This window comes from Vipera ursinii (assembly GCF_947247035.1).
Source record: "Vipera ursinii genome assembly, chromosome: Z".
Classification (NCBI taxonomy): Eukaryota; Metazoa; Chordata; class Lepidosauria; order Squamata; family Viperidae; genus Vipera; species Vipera ursinii.
In genome coordinates, this window is record NC_139517.1 from 99,026,821 (window position 1) to 99,048,788 (window position 21,968).

Here is a 21,968-nt window from a genome sequence, read left to right on the forward strand (position 1 = left end):
TATCTTGTTATTTATTTAATAATTGCACCAATTAATATCCTGCCACACTATTTCATGCAACTCTATGATTTATATAAACAGAAAAAACCAAGTACTGCAAAACTACAAATAATTAGGATTACAATACAGAAATTTCCTTAAAAATCATAAATGAATCAATGTGCAATTTGAACAAGAATGTTCCAAGAAATCATTTATAATCAGACAACAAATGCTCTAGAATTAGACCAACTTCTAACTGCTCTGCCAACTGCACATTTTAACAGGGGTCAAGTAGCACGATATCATGAGCTTGTGATTTTCTATTATTGCTATTTATAAAATTAGCATATGATCCTAATTATTCAGATTTGAATGTAAAGATTTAAGGGATTTGACGTTCACTGTTTCCTAACCTCTGACCATCTACAGAACAAGTTACAACTTGTCTAAAACATTCCTAGTGTGGGTCTTGCATATTTCCCCCCTTCTAAATCTAGGACACTTTGCAAGCCAGCTGTGCTAGTCATTGACTCATGAATCAGAACCAGCAACTTGGAAATACTATTATATGGCAAGGGAAGTAAGTGCCTAGTGAGAAAACACATCAGAGACTCCACAGGCACAAACTTGTTCTGTCATGTACACACTGAACTCTATATTAGTCTGAATCACCAGTAGAATGCAAAATTAAATTGAATATATGTGATTTTACAATTTCTGTTAAGCATGCCACAAACCCTTTTGAAATTTTAAATCATTCTTTTACTCTCAATATATTCACTTAATGTGCTCTCTGTTTAAGGCCTCACCCCATTCAGTTATTTTTTAAAAAGTGAAAAATATGGCAAGAAATTCAGACTGCCACATGCAAATATGAGTGTTTGGGATGCAGCTGTATGGCCATCATTGATATTCTATAGCTAAAATTTAGTTTTAACCTTTCTGGAACTTGCTGAAATTTACCATGAAATCTGTTTTCTTCTTCCATCAATGCTCAATTCAACAACTCCTGCAGAATTCAACTTCATTTTAAAGTGATAAATCTTGCTCCCTGCAGGCGCCACCAGTAGGTATCTTACCAAATCCAATCAGTTACCCTCTGGTTCTGTAGAATACATTTATGAAAAGTGAGAGTGATATAGTTATAAATGTATTTGACATCTGATGACCTCATCTGCTTTTTCTTTTACCAGCAATCTGACCGCAGAAGTCAGAGCAGAAACGGTAATGACAAATTACAAAGTTACATATAAAAATTGTTATTATATATAACTTTGCCAATACAGCAATAAAAAAATCAATCAGCTGGATACATGCACACATATTGATATGGGACCTAACTGAAGAACCAGAGTTTTTCATTGATTAAACAGTTGATAAATACAATTTTTTTCATGGCTAATTTCTTCTTTAAACAGACATGGAAGCTGAAAAATGTGCTTAATAGTTATACTAAGCAGCGAAGGAGTTTGAGATCTAATTCTTTACTGGAACTCACATTTTTGCAATAGAAACATAAGTAGAAAATGAATCTCTTATAACTGCCAACAGCTTAAAAACATAAAACCTGCAATTGGCCTTAGCTTTACAATTTAGCTCCTTCTCAAATGCAACTGAAGCTGAGATTTCAGAGCCTTTTGTAAGAGAAGACAGTCTTACTGCAGTTGAAGTCAGGAATTGAAATCAGAAACTATGGGCAAATATTTAATCAATGGACAACTAAATTATTTTATTTACTAGTTCAGTAACTCTAAAATATTTCACTACTGAAAAAAAATCAATCCTTAGGATAAGAAAGAAAATTGTGTAACTTTTGTGGGTGACCTGCCTGCTGCTGAGAAAAGAAGCTGCAGCCAGAAAGGCAAGAAAAACAGTGGAAATGAATGAGTTGATAGTAGGTTTCTGGAATGGACTAAGAGTCACGTTTACTAAGACAAAATAATTCCGACAGCATATCATATACTATTGGTAATAATCATCCAAATAATTAAGTTGATAGAGAAATGGACCAGCACCCTCCCCCCCTCCCAAAAATGTTTCCTCTTGCAAGGGAGAGCATTTCCCAGACTTGCTGCCTGTCATCTATCCGCAGTCTGGACCATTGTACTTCTCCAAATAGTAAGTGATAGCAATTTACATAGCCAGAAGAAGAGAGAGAGAGAGAGAGAGAGAGAGAGAAACTAGTCCTCCCATGATTGTGGGATATCTTATATACATGGTTTGCTAAGAATCTGAAATGTTTCATATGATTACTGTATAGTAGGATGTCAGTGAGATCAATTTATAGCTTGTAATAGTTTTAGATGGAGCTATAATTGAATTAACAATGTTAAAAAGAAACTTTTGTACATGAAATACATGCAAAAACGTGGTTTAAATCCAACAGGCTTTTCACAAGAAGTGTGTTTTGATTCCCAAAGTAGAAACTATAATTATAACAGAATGGTTCAGAGAAGAGCTTTGGGGTTTGAGATATGCCCAGGCATGAAAGACTTATATATGTATATGTGTGTGTAAATGTACACCCCCCCCACACACACAAATGCATAAAGCAGTTATGGTAAATTTTACACACACAAACAGACACAAATGTTTCTGAAAATTCTAAAGCAAGAGGATACTAGCTAAATATGGGATTCCAGTTAGTGAAGGGGCAACACAACTTTCTAAGTTTTAAAGGCTTTGAGAGATGCAATTTATTGTCAAAATTTGCTACAGCAACCACTATCATTATTCTTTATAGTTAATAATTGCTCAGCAAGATTGGCAACTAACATGAAAAATCTAAAAGAGAAATTTAAGATGCTATTAATATTTGGAAGTCTTCCTGGTTAGGAATTTAGATAATAACCCTAGATTTTATATTTAAAAAATTAAATAAAATCATAAAGGATTTAGCTCTGTTGACAAGGTTTTATTTTCTGCACTGAATTTCAAAATTGATACTGGAAGATGTAAAAACTCATAATATAACAAAACTATTGAAATGAGGCTATAATCCTAAATACACTGTATGTAAAATGCTTAAAATTGCACTGTTCTTATAATCTGGAAACAAAAAACAAGAGTTCCATTAGGAAATTTTATGGTCAAATTTATTCATAAACTTCAATTTATTCATAAAATGATATGTAGCCAAGTATGAGTCTTCACTATTTTTCAGTTTCCTTCAGCTATTTTCAAACAATTTTTAAAGAATATCTACATAATGCCTTTTAGTTGTGATACTAATGTCTTCTGAATGCTATTTGCTATTAATAGAACTTATAAAATTCTTATATTTTGGCAGCATGTGCTTCTTTTAACATGCACTCCGTAAAACAGGTGAAATTTAATTATGTGGTTTAGGGAGAAAAATTCATCTAGAAAATGACCTATTTTATTGTGACTCATATTAATCAGGTATTTATTTACCTGTGCTCCAGGGCTGAGTCAAGATTTGCCAGTTTGTTGCACCTCAGTCTACAGGACTGCCTACTGATACTAAAACTAATTTGTCAACTGAAGTTTTTTTAAAAAAGGAATGGCAAAGAGCAAAATAGATAAGTGATTAAAATATTTAAACTGGGAACTTTCATCTTACTCCTGATAAGTTTTATCTTTCAGAAATCCTTCTATACTACTTTTTGAAAATATTAAAAATGGAGGGCCTTACTTTTTATTTGTATATTTAAAATACATACATACGTACGTACGTACGGCCACCCATCTCTGAGCATCTAATAATTAAAACAGAATGAATTTAAGAGAATTAAAGAATTAGAGAATAAAAACTCAACCAATAAAAACATAACACATATGTATATATGTGCATTCCCAAATTATATAAATATATGTAGAATATTCATTCCTATATTTGGGGAATCACCTTATAAACTAGTAGTTAAAAAGTCCAGATATGAATAATGGTAGTTAAAGTGTTACTAAAAAGAACCTTCAGTAACCCCGAAATAAAGCTTCTGAGTAATTCTAAACAGAATTGAAACAAATAAAAAGGGAAAGGGAAAAGAATCAGTGTTGCAAATCAAGAAATGTAGATCATATATTTATTTAGTGATCTATCGTTTTCTTCCTAGTTCTTTTCTTCCCTTTTTCTGTTTTCCAAGAAGATTGACGAAGTTTTCAAGCCTTTGGGGGAGGGGGAGGGAGGAAAGAGTGACGAGCAGCACGCGCCCAATTCACGTTGAAGACGCATGCGCTTTCCATTGCACGCGTGCGTATCCCATCATTCTCAGCGGGGAGCAGTAGAGTGGGACTTCTGGGAGTATTCTAGAGCGGCAGGAGCAGGCCGAGGTCGATGATGTCGGAAAAGAAGCAGCCCGTAGATCTGGGGCTTTTGGAAGAAGACGACGAGTTCGAGGAGTTTCCTGCCGAAGGTAGATTAGAAAATGGGGAGGCGGGGAGGGAGACCAACGCGGGTTTCTCGCAGCGGCTCGTCTGGCTCTGCGTCTCGTTGGTTTGCGCCTCGGGACGCGGAGAGGCCTGAAAGACTCCCAATCCAAACTACTTGCCTTCCAGAGATGAAACTATAGTTCCTATCATCCCCAGCCGGCACATCTGGACGGTATGCATAGTTCCAGATCGCGGGACCCTTTATCCAAAGCAGGCCTCCATTCTGCGCGTCCTGCCTCTTTCCCCGTGAAGAGCCTCCCCCTCCCCTTCTTCCACGCGATATCTTTTAAGAGGCCAACGTCTTCGGGCGTTGTAGACGATGTCCCGGCTTTCTCTTTGTCGGAAAAGGAAGTCAGGCCTTCTGTGGGGGGAAAGAAGGCCGCGTTCTTTCTGACATGGAGGCGGTCGGTCCTCGTAACTTTTAAGTTCTTTAAATGGTGAGAATTTTAGTCCTGGACGACGTGGCTGGGGATTCTAAGAATGGTAGTTCCCTGCACCTGGAAAATTGATTTTTCGAAATACATGTGTATGTTTGGCTTTCTTTAGGTTGCTAAAAAAAGAAGATGTGTATTCATTTGCAGAAACTGGGTCAGGGAAGCTATTAGGGAAGAAGTCTCGTACTATTTATTGGATAGAGTGCAGTTGTTTTGAGCAAGCCTTATGCTCCACACCAAATGATGTCCTGATTGACGTAAATGATGAAATGTAAGGAGCACTTGTATCAAAACTTTGAGCTGAATAGTAACAGTTAATGAATATGAATTTAGGATTCACACATATTTGCTGTAAATTAATGTAGCATAATCGTGACACAAGATTGTCTTCTAATTAATTGGCAATGGCTAAAGAATAACTGTCTTCTTGGCAAAAGAGTCCTTAGCTTCTCTAAGCAAATGCACATATTTAAATTAGATTTTTTTTTGTATCATTTAAGTAAGCATAAATTGATCTGATTTTACAGTGTAGACATTTCTTACCCTAATGCTATGAATTTATTAATTACAGGGGTGTTTTTGGATTAAAATTCACTTCCCATGTTTTAATTTAAAATTGCTCTATTTTGTGCACCTTATATATTATGGATTTGATTGTGTTCATTGGATGTAAGACATTTATTGTTTTATGTATAAAGAGGTTTGTTATCTATTTAAAGACATAGTAAGAAGGCCTTCAATTTATTAGAAGTGGTAAGCTTCAGATGCAATAATTTTAATGCAAATTAAATCAATTAGCAGTGTATTTATGGAAGCTATGATTTAGTTTTCTTGCAGTGAAATATTCTGTTAATATATAATCAAAACACATTCTAAAATGTTTTTAATAAAGTTTCTCATATTTTAGGAATTAATTTGTTATTCAATTTTGTATTCAGCAATCTGAAATTGATTTGCTCTGTTTTTATTGGTATTCTATTATGCTACAATAGTACTTCCTTAACATAAGGAACTTATTTTCAAAATCTTACTTTATTTTTTTTTAAATACTACACAAATGTAAACAATTTCATTTTAGAATAATAGATAGCTAAGCAACTATGTTTATAATTAACTTCAGACTACTTGGTATATTAAATTCAGAACATAAAAATGCTGCTGAAGCTGTTGTTTCAAATCTCAATGGTATTTTATGATTTTTCTATTTAATCTGGTACTAGGGAAATTATATAACTGGATATCTTTCCCCCCATCTCCCCTGCCTCCCTCACGCACACACAAACACTGTGTATCATTGCACACTGTGCATGAATATCTGTAGAGATTCTTAATCATCAAGATCATGGTTATCCCAAAGATGCTTTTCCAAAAGGCAATTGGACTTCCTTGTTTTTTTTCCTTTCAAAATGTTTTGCTTCTTCAGGACTGAAGAAGCTTCTTGGATGAGAAGCAAAATGTTAAAAAAAAAAGAACAAGGAAGGCCAATTGCCTTTTGGAAAAGCATGTTTTGTATGTGCTGCTTAAATAAGAGTTCTACTATCTTATTTTTGAAAAGATTATTCTATTCATTTTAAACCAATTTAGTCCAATTTGTTTTGAAGCAGATTTAATAGTAATTAAAAATCTGAGTTGACAATATTTCTAGACAAATCTTCAAAATGCTGCAAATTATGTTAAACATACTAATTATGCCCCTGGTCTTATGTTTTGAGAAAGCCATCCTCACTGTGCATTATTGTACTAAAAAGTTGTTAGAAAAATTCTACCGTCTTGGAAAATACTTGTTGGTTTTTTTCATCTTTAAAATTAGTGTGTTATGTGGTGTACCACAAGAATGTATGTCTTGAAGGCATCTTTTTTATAAATAGAAGATTTTCAGTAAAATATATTTTTCTGCAGATATGAGTTAATAAACTGCATTCAAATTCAAGTTAAATAGGTGACACACCCCGAGACAAATATTTCAGCTACAGTTGTATGTTATATTTCTGTCTTCCAACAAAAAGTGAATAAACCATTTTGTGGTCATTGTATTCATTAGCATGTTATAAATTTCCAAGAATATTTTCAGTAGTCCAGTTAAGCTAAAGCTAGAATTGTAGAACTTAATCAAATACACACCTGTTAGACTTGACCAAGTGCTAACTTTAAAGAACCAAAACCTCTTCAGTTTATTAAAATATAATCAAATTATCTTTAAGATTTTTTTTACTAAATTGAGATTTTTAAAATGACAGAAGAAGGTTATTAAATACTATACTGGACAGTATTATTAACTCTGGTCAGCTTCTTTGATGTAAATTAAACTTTTATATTGGCTAGTTGTTGCTGCTGCTAAAAATCACTTTCTGGGATGTACATTTGGAATCCATTATTAAATTATAATATATAATTATAACTTTTTTTATTTAGACATGACATTAAAACAAAGTTTTAGTGCTTGAATCAAAGTGTAATGTAATGGATTTTATGAATTTATCAAAATGACAGTAACTGATACTGATAATCAGTATTGGGTCTCTTTAGGATCTTTTACAATGTTCCTGATTGCTTTACTTAAAGGGTAGAGGAAATTTTCTTTTGAATATCTCTTTTCTGAAGCTGTCCAATCCTGGTATATAGGCATTTCATTTAAATATGAAAAAAAATGTTTTTTTGAACCAAGCCCTTAATTAATTTCAGTTAAGATTAAGTAATGTTTTCTTTAAAACACATACATCTAATACAATTTGAAATTAATCTCTAGTTCTCTGCAAAGAGAATGTCTGTATAGTCTGAGACTTTTTTCTTAATCTAAAAAACAAATTATGTATGAGTACATCTGACTTTTGTGTCTTAAACTACTCTTAGGTTCTGTTTTTTCAAAACCACTTTTGGATAAAATTATAATTTCTCTGTAAATCTTGTGAATTGATTGAAGAACTATATATTGTTTTGCTTCAAATAACGCTATTGTTAGGAAAAAGACTACCCTCTTTGTGCTACGTTAGAATAGTAAAGATAAGAAACATTTGAATAGACTATTTCGATTTTAGTAACCAGTAGTGAGTTACTACCAAATCTGATGTGCGCTACACTTATCAGTCTTTGTCATTATGAATGTGAATCTCATATTTATATATTTATGTTGATGGTATGAAACCCAGCTAGAAGAAAAAGCATGCTATTTTTAAGAGTCTGAGTCCCACTTGTTTTGCAGAGATGATAAGGTCTGATATGCAACTTATTCACATCAGGCATTAAATTCCCATCTATTATATTCCAGCTGATATTGGAACAATACCTACTGAGTAACTGACCTCTCATTGTTCCTTGCCATCTGCCCAAACTCTAGACCCTTAGTTTCTCCTAATATGTACCACTGCTAATTTTAAATTAGGCATTCACAAGTGATCTTTATTCAGGCATTATCTGGTTTGTTATTCTTTTATGGCTTTATTTTATTTCTTTGCCCCATTTTGTTAAATGGGTTGTTCAGTTCTCACTCAACTTTTTCATTTATTACAGTTTACAAATTGGGAATGTCTGTGGCCGTAAATTATTGGCCAGATCTTTTAGACAGTCAGTGATGCATTTGTAGAATTTAACTACAGTCATTTTTTGTTTTTTTTACAAACCACGATTTTTGGCTCTAGTCCAGATCTACGTACTAAAATATCCCTGCTCATGATGGAGCTTGATAGTCTTATATATCATTGCTAGAAAAAAAAAACAGATGCAGCAAGTACCATTGTTTTAACCAATTTATTATTTCAATTTTAATTTAGTCATATACAAAAATTAACATTATACTTAAAAATGTTATTCATGAAAGAAAAACCTCTTGGAAATTGAAAAAGAATGAAATATTTTGATGTATAAATTATTGAGATATATCCAAAGTTGTCTAAACTATAAATTATGTATTAAAACATTGTTCATTGCTTTGATTTAGACTGGGCTGGGTTAGATGAAGATGAAGATGCACATGTGTGGGAAGATAATTGGGATGATGATAATGTGGAAGATGATTTCTCTAACCAGTTAAGGTAAATTGAAAACATTCAGTTTATATCTGTAACAAAAACATGTACACGTTATCCCTAAAGCAAGAATTAAAAATACATTTAGCTCCTGCTTTATTATAGCACATGATAATAAAATTATATATTATTGATAAAACATTGATTTTGTTTTAAAGATATAATCTTTTAACCATTCGTGTTGTGTTATAAAATAAATATTACTACTTTTCTTTTCACTATTAAGAAATTTCTGTTGTAGATAAAATACATTTCCTAAAGTATAATTTTAATATTGTGGCTAATGAATGCTAACTTCATAAAATGTAGTTTGCTTCTGTTTAAGACACTTCATTTGGCTCTGATGATATAGTAAGCTACGATTAATAAAAAATTAATTTGCCAGCTTAAGATAGTAAGATATATATAAAGTAAGAGATAGATAGATAGATAGATAGATAGATAGATAGATAGATAGATAGATAGATAGATACACATACATACATACACACATACAATTTAAATAGTGCTTTAGTTTGGATGAATACGACTGTGGAATTTTGTTTTCATATGAAATCAATTCGGCTATGACTATCACTTCATAAGAAGTAGGATAGAGTCTGTCTAGTTCTAGTTCAGCACCTTGCTTCTCATTAACCAATTATATAAGTTCCAAAGAGATGGAGATGTAGTTTTCTCCTGCTATTGTTTCCTTGCAGCATGTTGCCCCCAACCTGGATATTATATTGAAGTTAAAGTTTTCATTCAACTTTATATCTACTCAGAGAACAAGCAGATATTTTACATTTATTAAACTGAGTAACTGTCATAGGACTGAGAAATATTTAATTGATTTAAGCCAATGTATAAACCTAACCTGATTTCAGGTCATTTTTATAATTAAAAAATCAAGTAGCTATTTTTCATAATTTAATACTCTAAATTTCTTACTTTTTCAGAGCAGAACTGGAAAAGCATTGCTACAAGATGGAAACTACATAGCTTCTAATGTTTCAATTTGTGTAAATTGCCTGGTACACTAGAAGATGGATTGACAGCTGCCTGATGCTATACTATTTTTTGTTTTTGTTTTCTATAAATAAAAAGTTGATGCTATGTTATATATTTTAGTATTGTTATCATTTGCTTTTGAATAACTGGCAGGTTCAAAGATAATGCAGGTGGCTATTTTAAGCATGGTTTTCTTACAATATTGATTTCTTAATGTTATCTATTAATAGTTAAATAAAGAAAAATTTTAAAATGTTCAAATTTCATGAACTGAAAAGAACGTATGGCATATAATACATTTTCAGAACAAACTATTACTTCAGCAGCAATCTACAGAAGGCAAGGTTGAAGTGGATGCTTCTTAATCCCATATCATGCTTTAGCTATACCTATACTGCTGAAAGTAATTGTATTTTTGATGTTTACTTTATCCTTGTAGTGCAGTATAATTGATTTGGAATTAATATTTTGATTTATAACCATTTCTTAGCTGCAAAACAAAGCCTTTTCTTTAGTGGAGATGAACTCCTGTAAAGACAATGTTGATGCTGAATGAATATATGAAATTGCTAGTTTTTATGATTGAGATGAGACAAAAAATTCTTATTTTATCATGTAGTCATAATGGTGTGGGACTACCTCAAGCAAAGAGGCATGAATAACCTAGTATTAATAACTAAAGATACTTTCTTTAACCAAAGGTACTTTCTTTGACCTTGTTCAGCTACATATTTCAGAAGAAAAAATATTTTGACACTATTGTGAATAAATTGTTTTCTAGAACTAAATTTTTAAGTTGCTCTATACTTTTACGCTGCTGGGAAAGAAAACAAATGATCACTTTAATAGTTTAGCCATGGATTTATTACTTAAACTCATGACTCGTTTTATAAATATATAACAAAAGTTGCCATCATCCCAGTTTTGAGAACCTATAAATTCTTAAAACTTTTTGATACTCTTCCCTACATGCAATCTCATATTACAAATTAAAAAGTAAAGTTATAAACATCAAAACAAAATAGATTTAAATGCTAAGGTGGTCCATTACAGTTTCATCAAGACAGTAATCATATAAAACAGTGTTGGGAGTTGAAGTCTACACTTCTTAAAGTTGTCAAGGTGAAGAAACACTAAAAGATAAAAAGGAAGAGTGGATTGGTATATCCTCCATGAATGGAAGGAAGGATACTTCTGGTATCAGAACCAAAGTAGGTAACTTTAAACAACCTTTACAACTTATAATCATACCCAGCAGTCTATGGATTCATTGTTCATTTGTCCGAGTTTAAAAACTAGAAAAAGCACTATGTCAAAAATATATAAAATACACTTGATCTGTAGGTGAGCTAGGAACATGTATGACTTAACAAAGAGTCCTTGTTTGTGTCCTTGAATTAAATCTATGAAATCTTAAAATACTTCCATTTAAAAGGATATTCCATTTCAGTGGTAACATGTTCAAATACATATATAACTTGTTTCAAAGGGAGTTCTACTTTAGACATGAATAACTTTTCTTTGTGATATATGGCTTGTATTCATTTTCCCCCCTCAAATGTATTCAAAATAGGCTTCTGCAACATACAAAGAAGATTCAATATGAAGAATTGTAGAATCACTAAAGACTTACATTTTAGGCCATATTTAATCTCTGTATGTATTGTTATTACAGTTTTTTATTTATAACTTTAAATAACTATTAAAATTATTAGCTTTGGTAACATACGCTAAGCAATTTTAAAATGTCACAAATTATAAACATCCATATGAAAAATACCAGTTGTAACAGAATGAGAGCTGGTAATTTAAAAATATATGAAGAAAACTAAAATTATATGTCAGACAAATATCAATTGAATGGAGGGAAAGTGATATGCCCAATAAGCTCTGTTCGTGAACCAGTCTTTCTGATCTTAATTTTGCAGTTAAGGGCAAATGCCACAAGATTCAAACTATGAACGATACAAAATATTACAAACTCTTGTGAATTGCTTTACTTGTACTTGGTATAAGTACAAATCCATAATCTGCAAACTGCAAATAAATCAGCTTATATTGATAAGCTCTGGAGTAAGTGATCAAACAAAATAGAAGCATTGAAACTTCTGAAAAGCAAATATTCAATTCCTGAAAAAAAATTAATTTCTTGTTAGAAATTTATATAGGAGATAATGTAAAGTAAGCTACTAGAGTCACTTTATAGAATTAAATGGGTGACATACAAATTTAATAAAAATAATGCCAAATATTAAGCTCTTATTCTTTACTATGGTCCTACTTGGAATTTTATATATAGATTTAGGAAATGTTAAAAGAATGTGAGAGCCGAAAACATGGGATACAGTTGAAATGCAGGCCTGGACAAACTTCCAGTTTATAAAGAAAGCACTGTAAGGTATATCCCTTCTAAAATTGAAGTATTTGATGTACATGTTGCAGTAAAAATCATTCTACACTGTTTTGCACCATAGCTATAAGAATTGAGTGACTACCCTCCAGAGTTTCACAGTCTGAGTCCTCAGCTTCTATAAGACAGTAATTCAGTGTCACCTGCTTATCAAAAACCCAGTCTTAAATAACACTTATGGTACGACACCTTGGGTCTTTTGAGTGTTATATGCCTGTTGCTTGCTCTCTGTAAAATTTATCTTTCAACCTGATTAATTGGCTTGAGATTTACAATATTGCCAGTTATGTGAAGATATCACGGTAAAGATCCCTTTAGTCCAAATATCTTTCACAAGACTTGCAGTCAGAATTCTTTCAGTCTATCACACTTTCTTTGGTTAATCTGGATCTCAGAGCTATTATTTGTCAATATATCTAGAAAAAAGAATTTAGTAAATATGATTGCAAACACTTATAGTTCCTCCCCCCTTCCCCAGCCGTTTAGTGTCTCATGATTTCCTTAAAAACAATACACAGCAGGTGAACAATATCTGTCTCTTATTACTGATCTTAGAATTACTATTCTCTGTTCCTGAAGATTCTGACAACTTAAAGACTACAAAACAAACTATGCCTTCAGTCATATCTGTACAAACTAACATCAATTACACATGGAAGTGTGCAATTAAAGATGTAATGCCAGTTTTCATTCTTGATAGGTTTGCTAATATTTACATTTCTATATAACCAAAACAATCCTTTATGAAAACAAAAGAATAAAGTTGCAGAAATTGTAAGCTGCTTCTGCCCCTAAATCAGTTTTTCAAGTAAGTAAGTAATGATTCTGTACCACTTAGGCTACTTTACAAAAAGCTTGACTTCCAAGTTGGTTTCTAAAATCAAAGCAAGACTCATTTCCATTATGTGGAAACTAACAGTTTGCTGTTTAGAATGTGAGCCTGGCCCCAGATACTGTTCTCTTTTCCAGGATGATTGATCAGAGTCTAGTTTGGGTCTTCCTTCAAAATGGAGTTTTGCTGAGCCATTGCCAATTTTTATCATGGCATTTAAATTTAATACCTCTAAAAAGAATCTGGAAGAGCTAGTACCATGGATAGTCATTTAACTTGGGAATAAGCATACAACATGGTTATGGTTAACCAGGATAGTTATCAGCTGAGGCTGAAGAACATAATGGGACCATTCGTAGTGTACATACAGAAGCTACATGGAGTGATACTTGTGTATTACTTCAAAAATGTCACTACACCTGAGGACAATAAGTAGCTTATAGAATTTTGGATAGGATAACTTCTCTGGGGATAGGCCAGTCCTGTTTAATATCTATTCAACCCTGAATGTCAGACTCCTGGTGGTGCAGTGGTTAGAATGCAGTATTGCAGGCAAACTGCCCACAGCCTGGAGTTTGATCAAGGTTGACTCAGCCTTCCATTGTTCCAAGACTGGTAAAATGAAGACCCAAATAATTGGGACAATATGCTGACGTTATAAACTGCCTACAGAGTGTGTAAAGTGGTATATAAGTCTTAAGTGCTATTGCTATTGCAACTTGTCTCATACTGTCTCCTATCCCTTTAGCAGTCAACTACCTTTAAAAAAGGGAGCTAGTATACAGTTTTTTAGGCTTCAGCTTTAGAATTTTGCTCAGCCCAAAGTGATTTCCTTACTCACTTTCCTTGTAGAGATTGTGTAAGGATAAAATTCAGGGTAGGAAAGCATATGTATACACAAAAATGTGAATGGAGTAATGAAATGTTTTGGGATTTATTGCCTTTAAGCACTCATACATTATTATTTTTAATTACTTTTCTACCAGCTACACAAGATAGTAAAATTAAATTCACAACTAAATTCCATAAAAATACTAAATGGAATAAAACAGAAGAACACCACACTGAAGTAAGTGATTTTACAGGCTGAAGAAAATTCAAAGGATTAGCAGATGTTGGCTCAAGAAAACATTTAAAACGAGGTATTCACTCTCTGAAGGTAGGAGGGAGTCATTGGCAAAGGGTTTATTTTGCATGCAAAACGTTTCAAGTTCATTTTGCAGCATATCCTACAATTCAAAATATGACCTCTCAAAACACTTAATAGGAACCAGCAGCATTCCTGGAATTTGTGGAATCATAAATACCTATTGTGGAACAGCTTTTTTAATATAGCGCAAATAGCTAGCAATATTTATATTAAAGCTTTGATGGTAAAATAGGTCAGAACTAATAATAAGAATATACTCTATCTAATTGCTACAACTAGAAGTCATGACCCTGTGTGCATTGGAAAGTGCTTGACCCATTTTGACACCCTCCAATACAGGCAATTCTTGTTTAATAACTATTCTCTTAACAACTGATTACATCAGTTCGGCCCAAAAAAGATACAACAAATTTTGAAGTTTTGATGGGTGCACATACATCCTTTGTAGTTACATTTTGCTAAAGGTATGGCTATTTATTTTAAAGATTTGTTTAATCCCATCTTTATTATTTGTATGAATAATTGTAAGTGGTGAACATACCTAATATATTCCTTCTGCCTCCTATTTTCTCCACAACCACCACCCTGTGAGATGAGTTGAGCTCAAAGAAAGTGCCTGGCTTAAAGTAACCAGGCTGGTGTTCATGCCTAAGGCAGGACTAGAACATACGTTAAATCAGATATCTGATTTCAACTTTATTCCTTCTTTAGTTTATTAAAAGCATTCGGCTTGCTATTTTTCTTTCAGGACTTCAATAAATCACAGAATGATTCTTGAATGAGTCATATCTTGTTTTGTGTTTAAGCCTTTTAGGATGAAAACTTCTGTTATGAGCTTGGAGATGTGAGAGTCGTAGGTGAATGTTATGCTCTGCCTTGTCCATCAATCTTCCAAAGAAGGAAACTAAAGTTGGAGTTTAACGGCACATCTAGATCTCACAAGATGGGAAAATCTGTTGTTTGCTTCATCTTATGAAATGTTGTGTTAACACCAGGATACAATGGGTGGGTTCATATCATATGCTAGCCTGTGATTTAATCTTTGTGAAGATTTATTGAGTACATCAGAGACAAGCTGGGTTGAACTTTCAAAGGATCATTATGATCAATTTCTGGATCATCAACATCTTCTGGATTGCTCAGAGGCCTGGGCATTTAGACCAGGATTTCTGTAATTCTAATGCATATAGACTTTTTTGGTATGTTCATGGTCTTTCTGTTGCTCATTATAAGGGGTAAAAGGACTTTTAATATGGATTTCGGTTTTAAAATGATATAAGAAAACTCTTTGACAACAAAAAAAAATGACTTTGTGTATAGTTTCAGCAAATCTTGATGCATGTTTGTGTGAAAGCAAACTTCACTGAAATCAAGAGGATGCATTTTCAAGCTAATGTGCAAAATAGTAGTGTAGGTTTTAACAAAAGCGTTCTCAGGAAGTTAAAAATAGTCAAGATTGTTTAATTGAAACCCTTTCTGCTTCATCACAGGGCTTACCAGTGGCTACTACTATTTTGAATTTTGACTCCATCCTGAAAAAGCCCATGGCTTTTGAGGATATGTTTTGTGACAAAGAATCAACTACTCCAAAGATCAAGATATAGTATTCTTGATAAATCAAAATAAATTATCTCCAAATATTCCTTATTCCTCACCAGCATGTCATTTCCACCACTCCTAACGTCCATTCTTAAGTAGGTCCTTTTAAACAATCCTTGGCTTTTTAAATGAGACTATGGAAACAGATTTTAAAAAAAGAACTCATCCACTAGAACAGAAATATTACTCTTGTTTTACAGTTAAGAGGCTTCAGAACAATTTCTGAATTATTTTTCTCCTTGCTCTGTTCATGAAATTTTTCAAAAATTTCACATGGGTAAGGAAAAAAAATCTAACAGTGGAATAGTAATCTAGACAGTTTGCTATATTATTTGATTTTAGCTCCTTCACTATTACTATTGCCCACTTGAAGGAAATTGTTCAGTATTAATATTTTATTGAAAGATTATGCCTTTTAGAGTAAGTTTTCAAATAAAATTGAAAACAAATTGTCTAATTTGTTTTTTATTGCTGAAGATAAAAGAACTGTAGTTACAGACAAAAAAGTGATGTATTGTATTGAAAGAGGCAGATATAAAATGTGTTAACAGTGATGAAAGAATAGAGGTTATTGAAAGGAGTGCATTATTGGAATAAAATGCATCAAATGATCATATCATTTACATGAAAACTAAATGAAAAACTAAAAATGATATGCAACTATAAAAAAATATTAACAATGCTAGCTGGGACCTAAACAAGTCTTTCAATTTTTCAAACAACCTCTCCTTTTTCCATTTTCAATGAATTAACTAATTCATTATGAATTTCACATTAAGTTACTATTTTAAAGTCTTTGGTACAATGTGGGAGTTTGTTGCTTTGGAGAACAAAAGAAAACAATTTTGTATGCAAAAATCTTTGGGTATTGAAGTAAATATTTTGTTGCTAAGGAGACCAATGGCATTTCTATTGCCTCTCCTCATTGGCAAAGGTATATAGTAGCCGTAGATATGTTGTCATCTCAAAAGGACACCTCCTTGATGGTAATTAAAAGCAAGAAAATATATTCAATAATAACCATTCACTGCCTTTCAGAACTTCCAAAATTACTTGCTGAGGCAATTCCTACATTTTTATTCATTGTTTTGCTTTGTCCTTTTGAGATGAAAATTAATATTTCATTTAAAAATACTTATGTGATTTGTATAATTGATTTCTACAACAAATCAGATAATTCAAAGAAATTCAGGATATAAGCATACCAAAGTAATACTCAGAACCAATCTATATGCTTTCAAAGCTCTAGAAGTAATTTCAGGGAACAGAAACAATGTGTTCATATCACATTAAATCTTGATTTGTTTTAACCACAAATAAAGCTCAGTGGCTAGGTTCATAAATAATGCTAAAACATAGAATAATTTTCTCCAGGCTAGTTGCCTTCTAAAAATTGGTTATAAACAACTCAGAATGTCTCAACCTACTGTATGTGGCACTTAGAATTCTGGGAAGAGATGCCATGCTTGCTCATTAATTTGTGCCAAGGCTGGCAAAGTTACATTAATATGTAGTGTATAATCCATAATTGTTTGTGTCACTAAACCAATGTTTTGGGTTTGCAGGCCAAGTATGATGTATTTATATATGTCCTGTGTCAAATTCAGTTTTAAAATAAAAAATACTGGAATTAAGACTCTTTAACCTGCCTTTCAACAACTTACAACTAGAAAGCAGAATGAGCAGAAAGTCATTTCATCAATGTGATGTTTAATAGAAATGTTATTTCTATTAAAATAATTATTTTTATACTCATACCTTAATATATGAATGCACAAATATTTATGTTCCAAGTGTTCATAAAATGTCGAAATGTTTTTTAATGTACTTTAAAAATACACAAAAAACTTTCTCTGCTCAATCATTGTACTTGGTGAAACCTGACATTAAAACAGATTTAAGGTTTATAATCGTATATTAAATGAATCCTTGTATGTATCCTACAAGGTCAACAAATTATTAACAGTCTCAGGGCACTACTGTGCACTTGCTTAGTGTATTTTCCAGTCATTTCCACAGACAATATAGCTAGCTAGTTTCCTCTTTACATTGCATATTACATTTTTCACCATTTATAACTCTCAAAAAAGAAAGTGTCTTAATATCTCCAAATAACCATCCATCTTTTCAGGTATGCAGTTGTCACAGCATAAAGATGTTTGTTCTACACTCTGTCTTTCATTGCTGTGATAGAGTGGGTCAGTGCATGCTAGCTGTTTTTTTGTAGCTTTCTTCTGTAATCAATAGTGAATTCTTGTATTAGCATTCAATTAAAAATAAATTTTAAAAAAGCCTTAATGATACTAAAAGTTGTGGATGTGTATAATTCCATTTAGCAATGGGATTTCTTTCCCCGCACCTTTATTTTCTTAATATTTGTATATGTTTGCTTACCCTTTGCTTATTAGCCATTTACAACTGTTTCCGATCCCCCAACCTCCTTTGGATGTTGCAGCCATCATAAAATGTTTAGTGGTCCGTCTTCTTCCCAAGAAAAGCACCCAATCTATCTTGTACTGATAACTTAGTTATAAATTATCTATTAAACCTCCCATTGGACTCTCCATTGCTTTACAAAATACTGTCAGCAGGGAGAAATAAGGAGGAGATGGGTGGAAAGACTAGAGGGGAAAAACCCCAATCCCAAATCTAATTTTGCAACACTAGGAACCATTTATCTGGGTAGTAGCATTAAGCGGGATATTGGTTCCTCCCCTCTTCCCCCCACTATACCAGGGGAAAATGTGGCAGTGAAGGAAGCAAAAGCAAATGCGCAATTTTATTTAGATGGCAATAGAGACAGATTCAAGATTCTCACTATTGATTTCAAATAATATTCTTCAAAAGAAGCTTTGGATATAGCCATTAGAAAGTCAAAAAACAGTACTTGTTGAGAAACCACCCAGGGATACCTGGGCTACAGACTAGATTGGGAAGTAAAAAAAGAAAACAAAGATAATCCCCTTTTTAACGCTGCCAAGAAAATTACATGGAGACTATGAAGTCAACCAGAAGTCAAGTTTGATTCGTACACTCCAGAAGTCAATAATAGGACTGATCAAATCCACAGAACTACAAATACATATAGTTGTAAAAAGACCTTTCAGCATTTATGCTTCACCCGATAAAGTAAAAGGTCACTTTACAGGCAATGGTGCACTTTAAGAAATAATTATGTAAATTTGAACAAAAATATTTCATCTCAGAATAATAGGAAAGATGATAGTCTGCTGCCTATAAAATGATACTGAAGGCTTCTTGGTTTTTAATCAGGAATTAGGTTGGACACTGTTCAAAGAGGAAATGTCAACAAAGAAGATAATCTTCTGCAAAGCAGGGCACATGGCCACACTCCCATCTGACACCAGTAGAAATTGAATTGCACCGGTGATGATTAAAATTTATTGCCTGTGATAAGTGAAGCACAAAATCAAAATTAATTGAACTAATGAAAACTGGTGAGTGTTTGAAAACATGTTAAAGTGTTTGTGAGGAATTTAAACTCAGCAAGAGCCCTTGTCAGAGAAAGTACTCCTGAGCAGATGCAGAGTGTTAGAGAAAATTAGTAGCAGAAAGTTCCAGTAAAGAGAAAAATGCTCAGAATTTAGTTGTCTTGGATATAAGCTTAGCCCAGCTATCAGAGAATACTAACTCATTTTCTATGAAGTAAGAAAATCTGTTTGTTAAGAAATACTTTCTGCCCAAAGTTCATCTTGGAGAAAAAGACAGGAGGCTCATGTTGATAGCAACAGACCAGGTGAGAGTTGAACACAGGGCAGATGATTCTATCACACTGAAAGGATAAAGGATGACTATATCTGTTGATTTTACATTATGTTTATTGAGGAATACTGTATGTAGATCAGTGTTCCTCAACCTGATCTCTTATAAATATATTGAATTCCACTCTCAACATTTTAGCAGCTTTTTAATGTTATTGGGAATGACTGTGGAAGCTGTAATCCAACATATCAGTAAACATGGGGAAAAAATTACAGTCTAAAAAGTTGAATTAAACAACTAATAAATGGAATTAACAAGTATGCAAAACACCAAAATTTTAAAAAATCTGATTTCTTTATCATTTGAAAAAAAGTACAATTCCACAGTAAAAATATTAAATCCAAGTGACAAAAATGTCATTTTGCAAGATATCCTTTTAAGCGATTAAAGTAAGCAAAGTTGCAAATAGTGCACACATTTTCTTAGTTTAGAAAAATATTTTGATCAATTCTGCTGAAATATTTGTAAAGTACTCATTGAATTCACAGCATTCTCAGAGCATGGATATAACACAGCTCCTTCTCTAAGCCATTTGACAAATTGCTTTTGAAATAGAGAATAATTTCAGAAGTAGTTTGTGCTGCAACTTTTAACTCAGATTTTAAAGCAAACATGTAAGTCCTAGCTTAAGACTAAGTTGCTCTTTGGAGACTAGTCTATATTTTAAATCTTTGTTTTCTTACTTTATTTACAGTAATCAACTTAAATCTGTTTTGTCCTAGGGACAATCTTTCAATTAGTTTGTTTATTTATCCTTCTATCCATTTTAGTTCACCATTCTAATTGCTACACTCTGACAGCTGAATTCATACAATGGTAAGATGTTCAAGTTCACACATCTTACAGCAAAACTAAAGAAATCACACATTGGTATTCTAATGCTGAAAAGGAGACAATGTGCAGCCTTCTCCAACAGCTGTGTTTAACCAAAATAGTTAAGGGGTTAACAAGAAATTATTGATAAGCAAAAGATAGTACAGTCCAGACTAGGTTTTCCCACTGCTTGCTTTACTGAATCTTTCAGAAAACTAACTCCAGTAACTTCACAAGAAAGATAACAAACTAGATGTAGCCAAAGATAATGAAATGACATTTTGAGAATACAGGCAGATTAATCAATCGATGATAAAAGTAAACCAATATCCTATAATTAGTTTTATTTTTCTCTTAGTTGATCAGTTTAGGGTTCAGTATATTGTATAGTCTAGAAGGTGGCTTAATTTACTAATCAAATTTAATAGACTTATCAGAAGTCATACAGCATCTATTTTCAATGGATTTATAGGCACAGTTAATATTCTATTTTCACTTTCTCTAAAGAGAATTGTGACTGAAGCACATGTGTTATTTTTAGGGTTAATAACTTGTTAATTCCATTTATTAGTTGTTTAATTCAACTTTTTAGACTGTAATTTTTCCCCATATTTACTGGTACATAAACCCATTGATAACAAAGCAACTTTTGAACAAACAAATTACTTCATTGATCAAGTAGATTTGCTGTGACTGTTATAGCAAAAAAATATGTGTATGTAATTCACTGTGCTGGTGTGACATGAAAGATTCGTAATGATTAAAATATTATTGCCACTCTAATATTAACAAAACCCACACTGTCTGCTATACAAATAACAAATTATTTGTTAAATAATGATTATATAACACTAATCTCTAGAAAGTTTCCCTGTGATGCATTTCAAAAGAACATACCTAGAATTCTTCAGTTCTATATTGAGAAGGCTCAGTACTGATTGCTCCTTCCATAGGTTGTCCCAACTAAAAGTGGCCAGGAGAAAACACTTATAAGACGGCTTTCCCCCTCTTATGCAACAATCCCAGTAGACCTGGGTCTTCAGAATGCTTTCATAACCTTTCTTCAATCCCATAGAATATTGTTTATCCTCATCTGTAACTATGACATTTTTAATGTCGGGAGAACTTCGGTCTCCCTTTTGTTTAGAATATAGGAATGTGTACATGCAATGCTCACCAATCAAAAATGTTCAGTCTTAAGTATTCCTGTCTGGGCAGCAAACACTAGATAGCAGCAAATTTCAGTGTTTGGTGTTTGGTGTCTCTTTGCTGCCATCTAATGTTTGTTTGTAACATAGATAACTTCACAGGAAAGGAATGGATTGAGAAAAATAAAGTTGTTAGGACTGAATATCATGCTAGACCTTTCAGAGTTCATAGAGCAGGGGTGTCAAACTCAATTTCACTGAGGGCCGCATCAGCACTGCGGTTGCCCTCAAGGAGCTGGGTGGGTGTGGCCAGGGTGGGCGTGGCTAGAGTGCGTATGGCCTACTGGGTGGGCATGGCCAGCTCTACATCATTCGCATCAAGGGTGCCTATGGGGGCCTGGGCAGGAGTGGGA

The 21,968-nt window shown here is 32.9% G+C and overlaps 1 protein-coding gene across 1 annotated transcript; it reads left to right on the forward strand.

Moving 5' to 3' along the window:
• The first annotated feature begins 4,105 nt into the window (after nt 1-4,105).
• Nucleotides 4,106-9,930, forward strand: SEM1 (SEM1 26S proteasome subunit). Its single transcript, XM_083376749.1, has 3 exons — nt 4,106-4,358; nt 8,743-8,836; nt 9,769-9,930. The coding sequence occupies exons 1-3, from the start codon at nt 4,280-4,282 to the stop codon at nt 9,809-9,811; spliced, it is 216 nt and encodes a 71-aa protein (XP_083232875.1). The 5' UTR covers nt 4,106-4,279; the 3' UTR covers nt 9,812-9,930.
• Nucleotides 9,931-21,968: the final 12,038 nt, after the last annotated feature.

What these genes read in the sequence shown, in the direction of transcription:
- SEM1 (XM_083376749.1), top strand. Translation starts at nt 4,280, where the DNA reads ATGATGTCGGAAAAGAAGCAGCCCGTAGATCTGGGGCTTTTGGAAGAA. An exon ending in CGAGGAGTTTCCTGCCGAAG is followed by an intron (nt 4,359 to 8,742) that starts GTAGATTAGAAA and finishes GCTTTGATTTAG; the next exon opens with ACTGGGCTGGGTTAGATGAA. An exon ending in GATTTCTCTAACCAGTTAAG is followed by an intron (nt 8,837 to 9,768) that starts GTAAATTGAAAA and finishes TTACTTTTTCAG; the next exon opens with AGCAGAACTGGAAAAGCATT.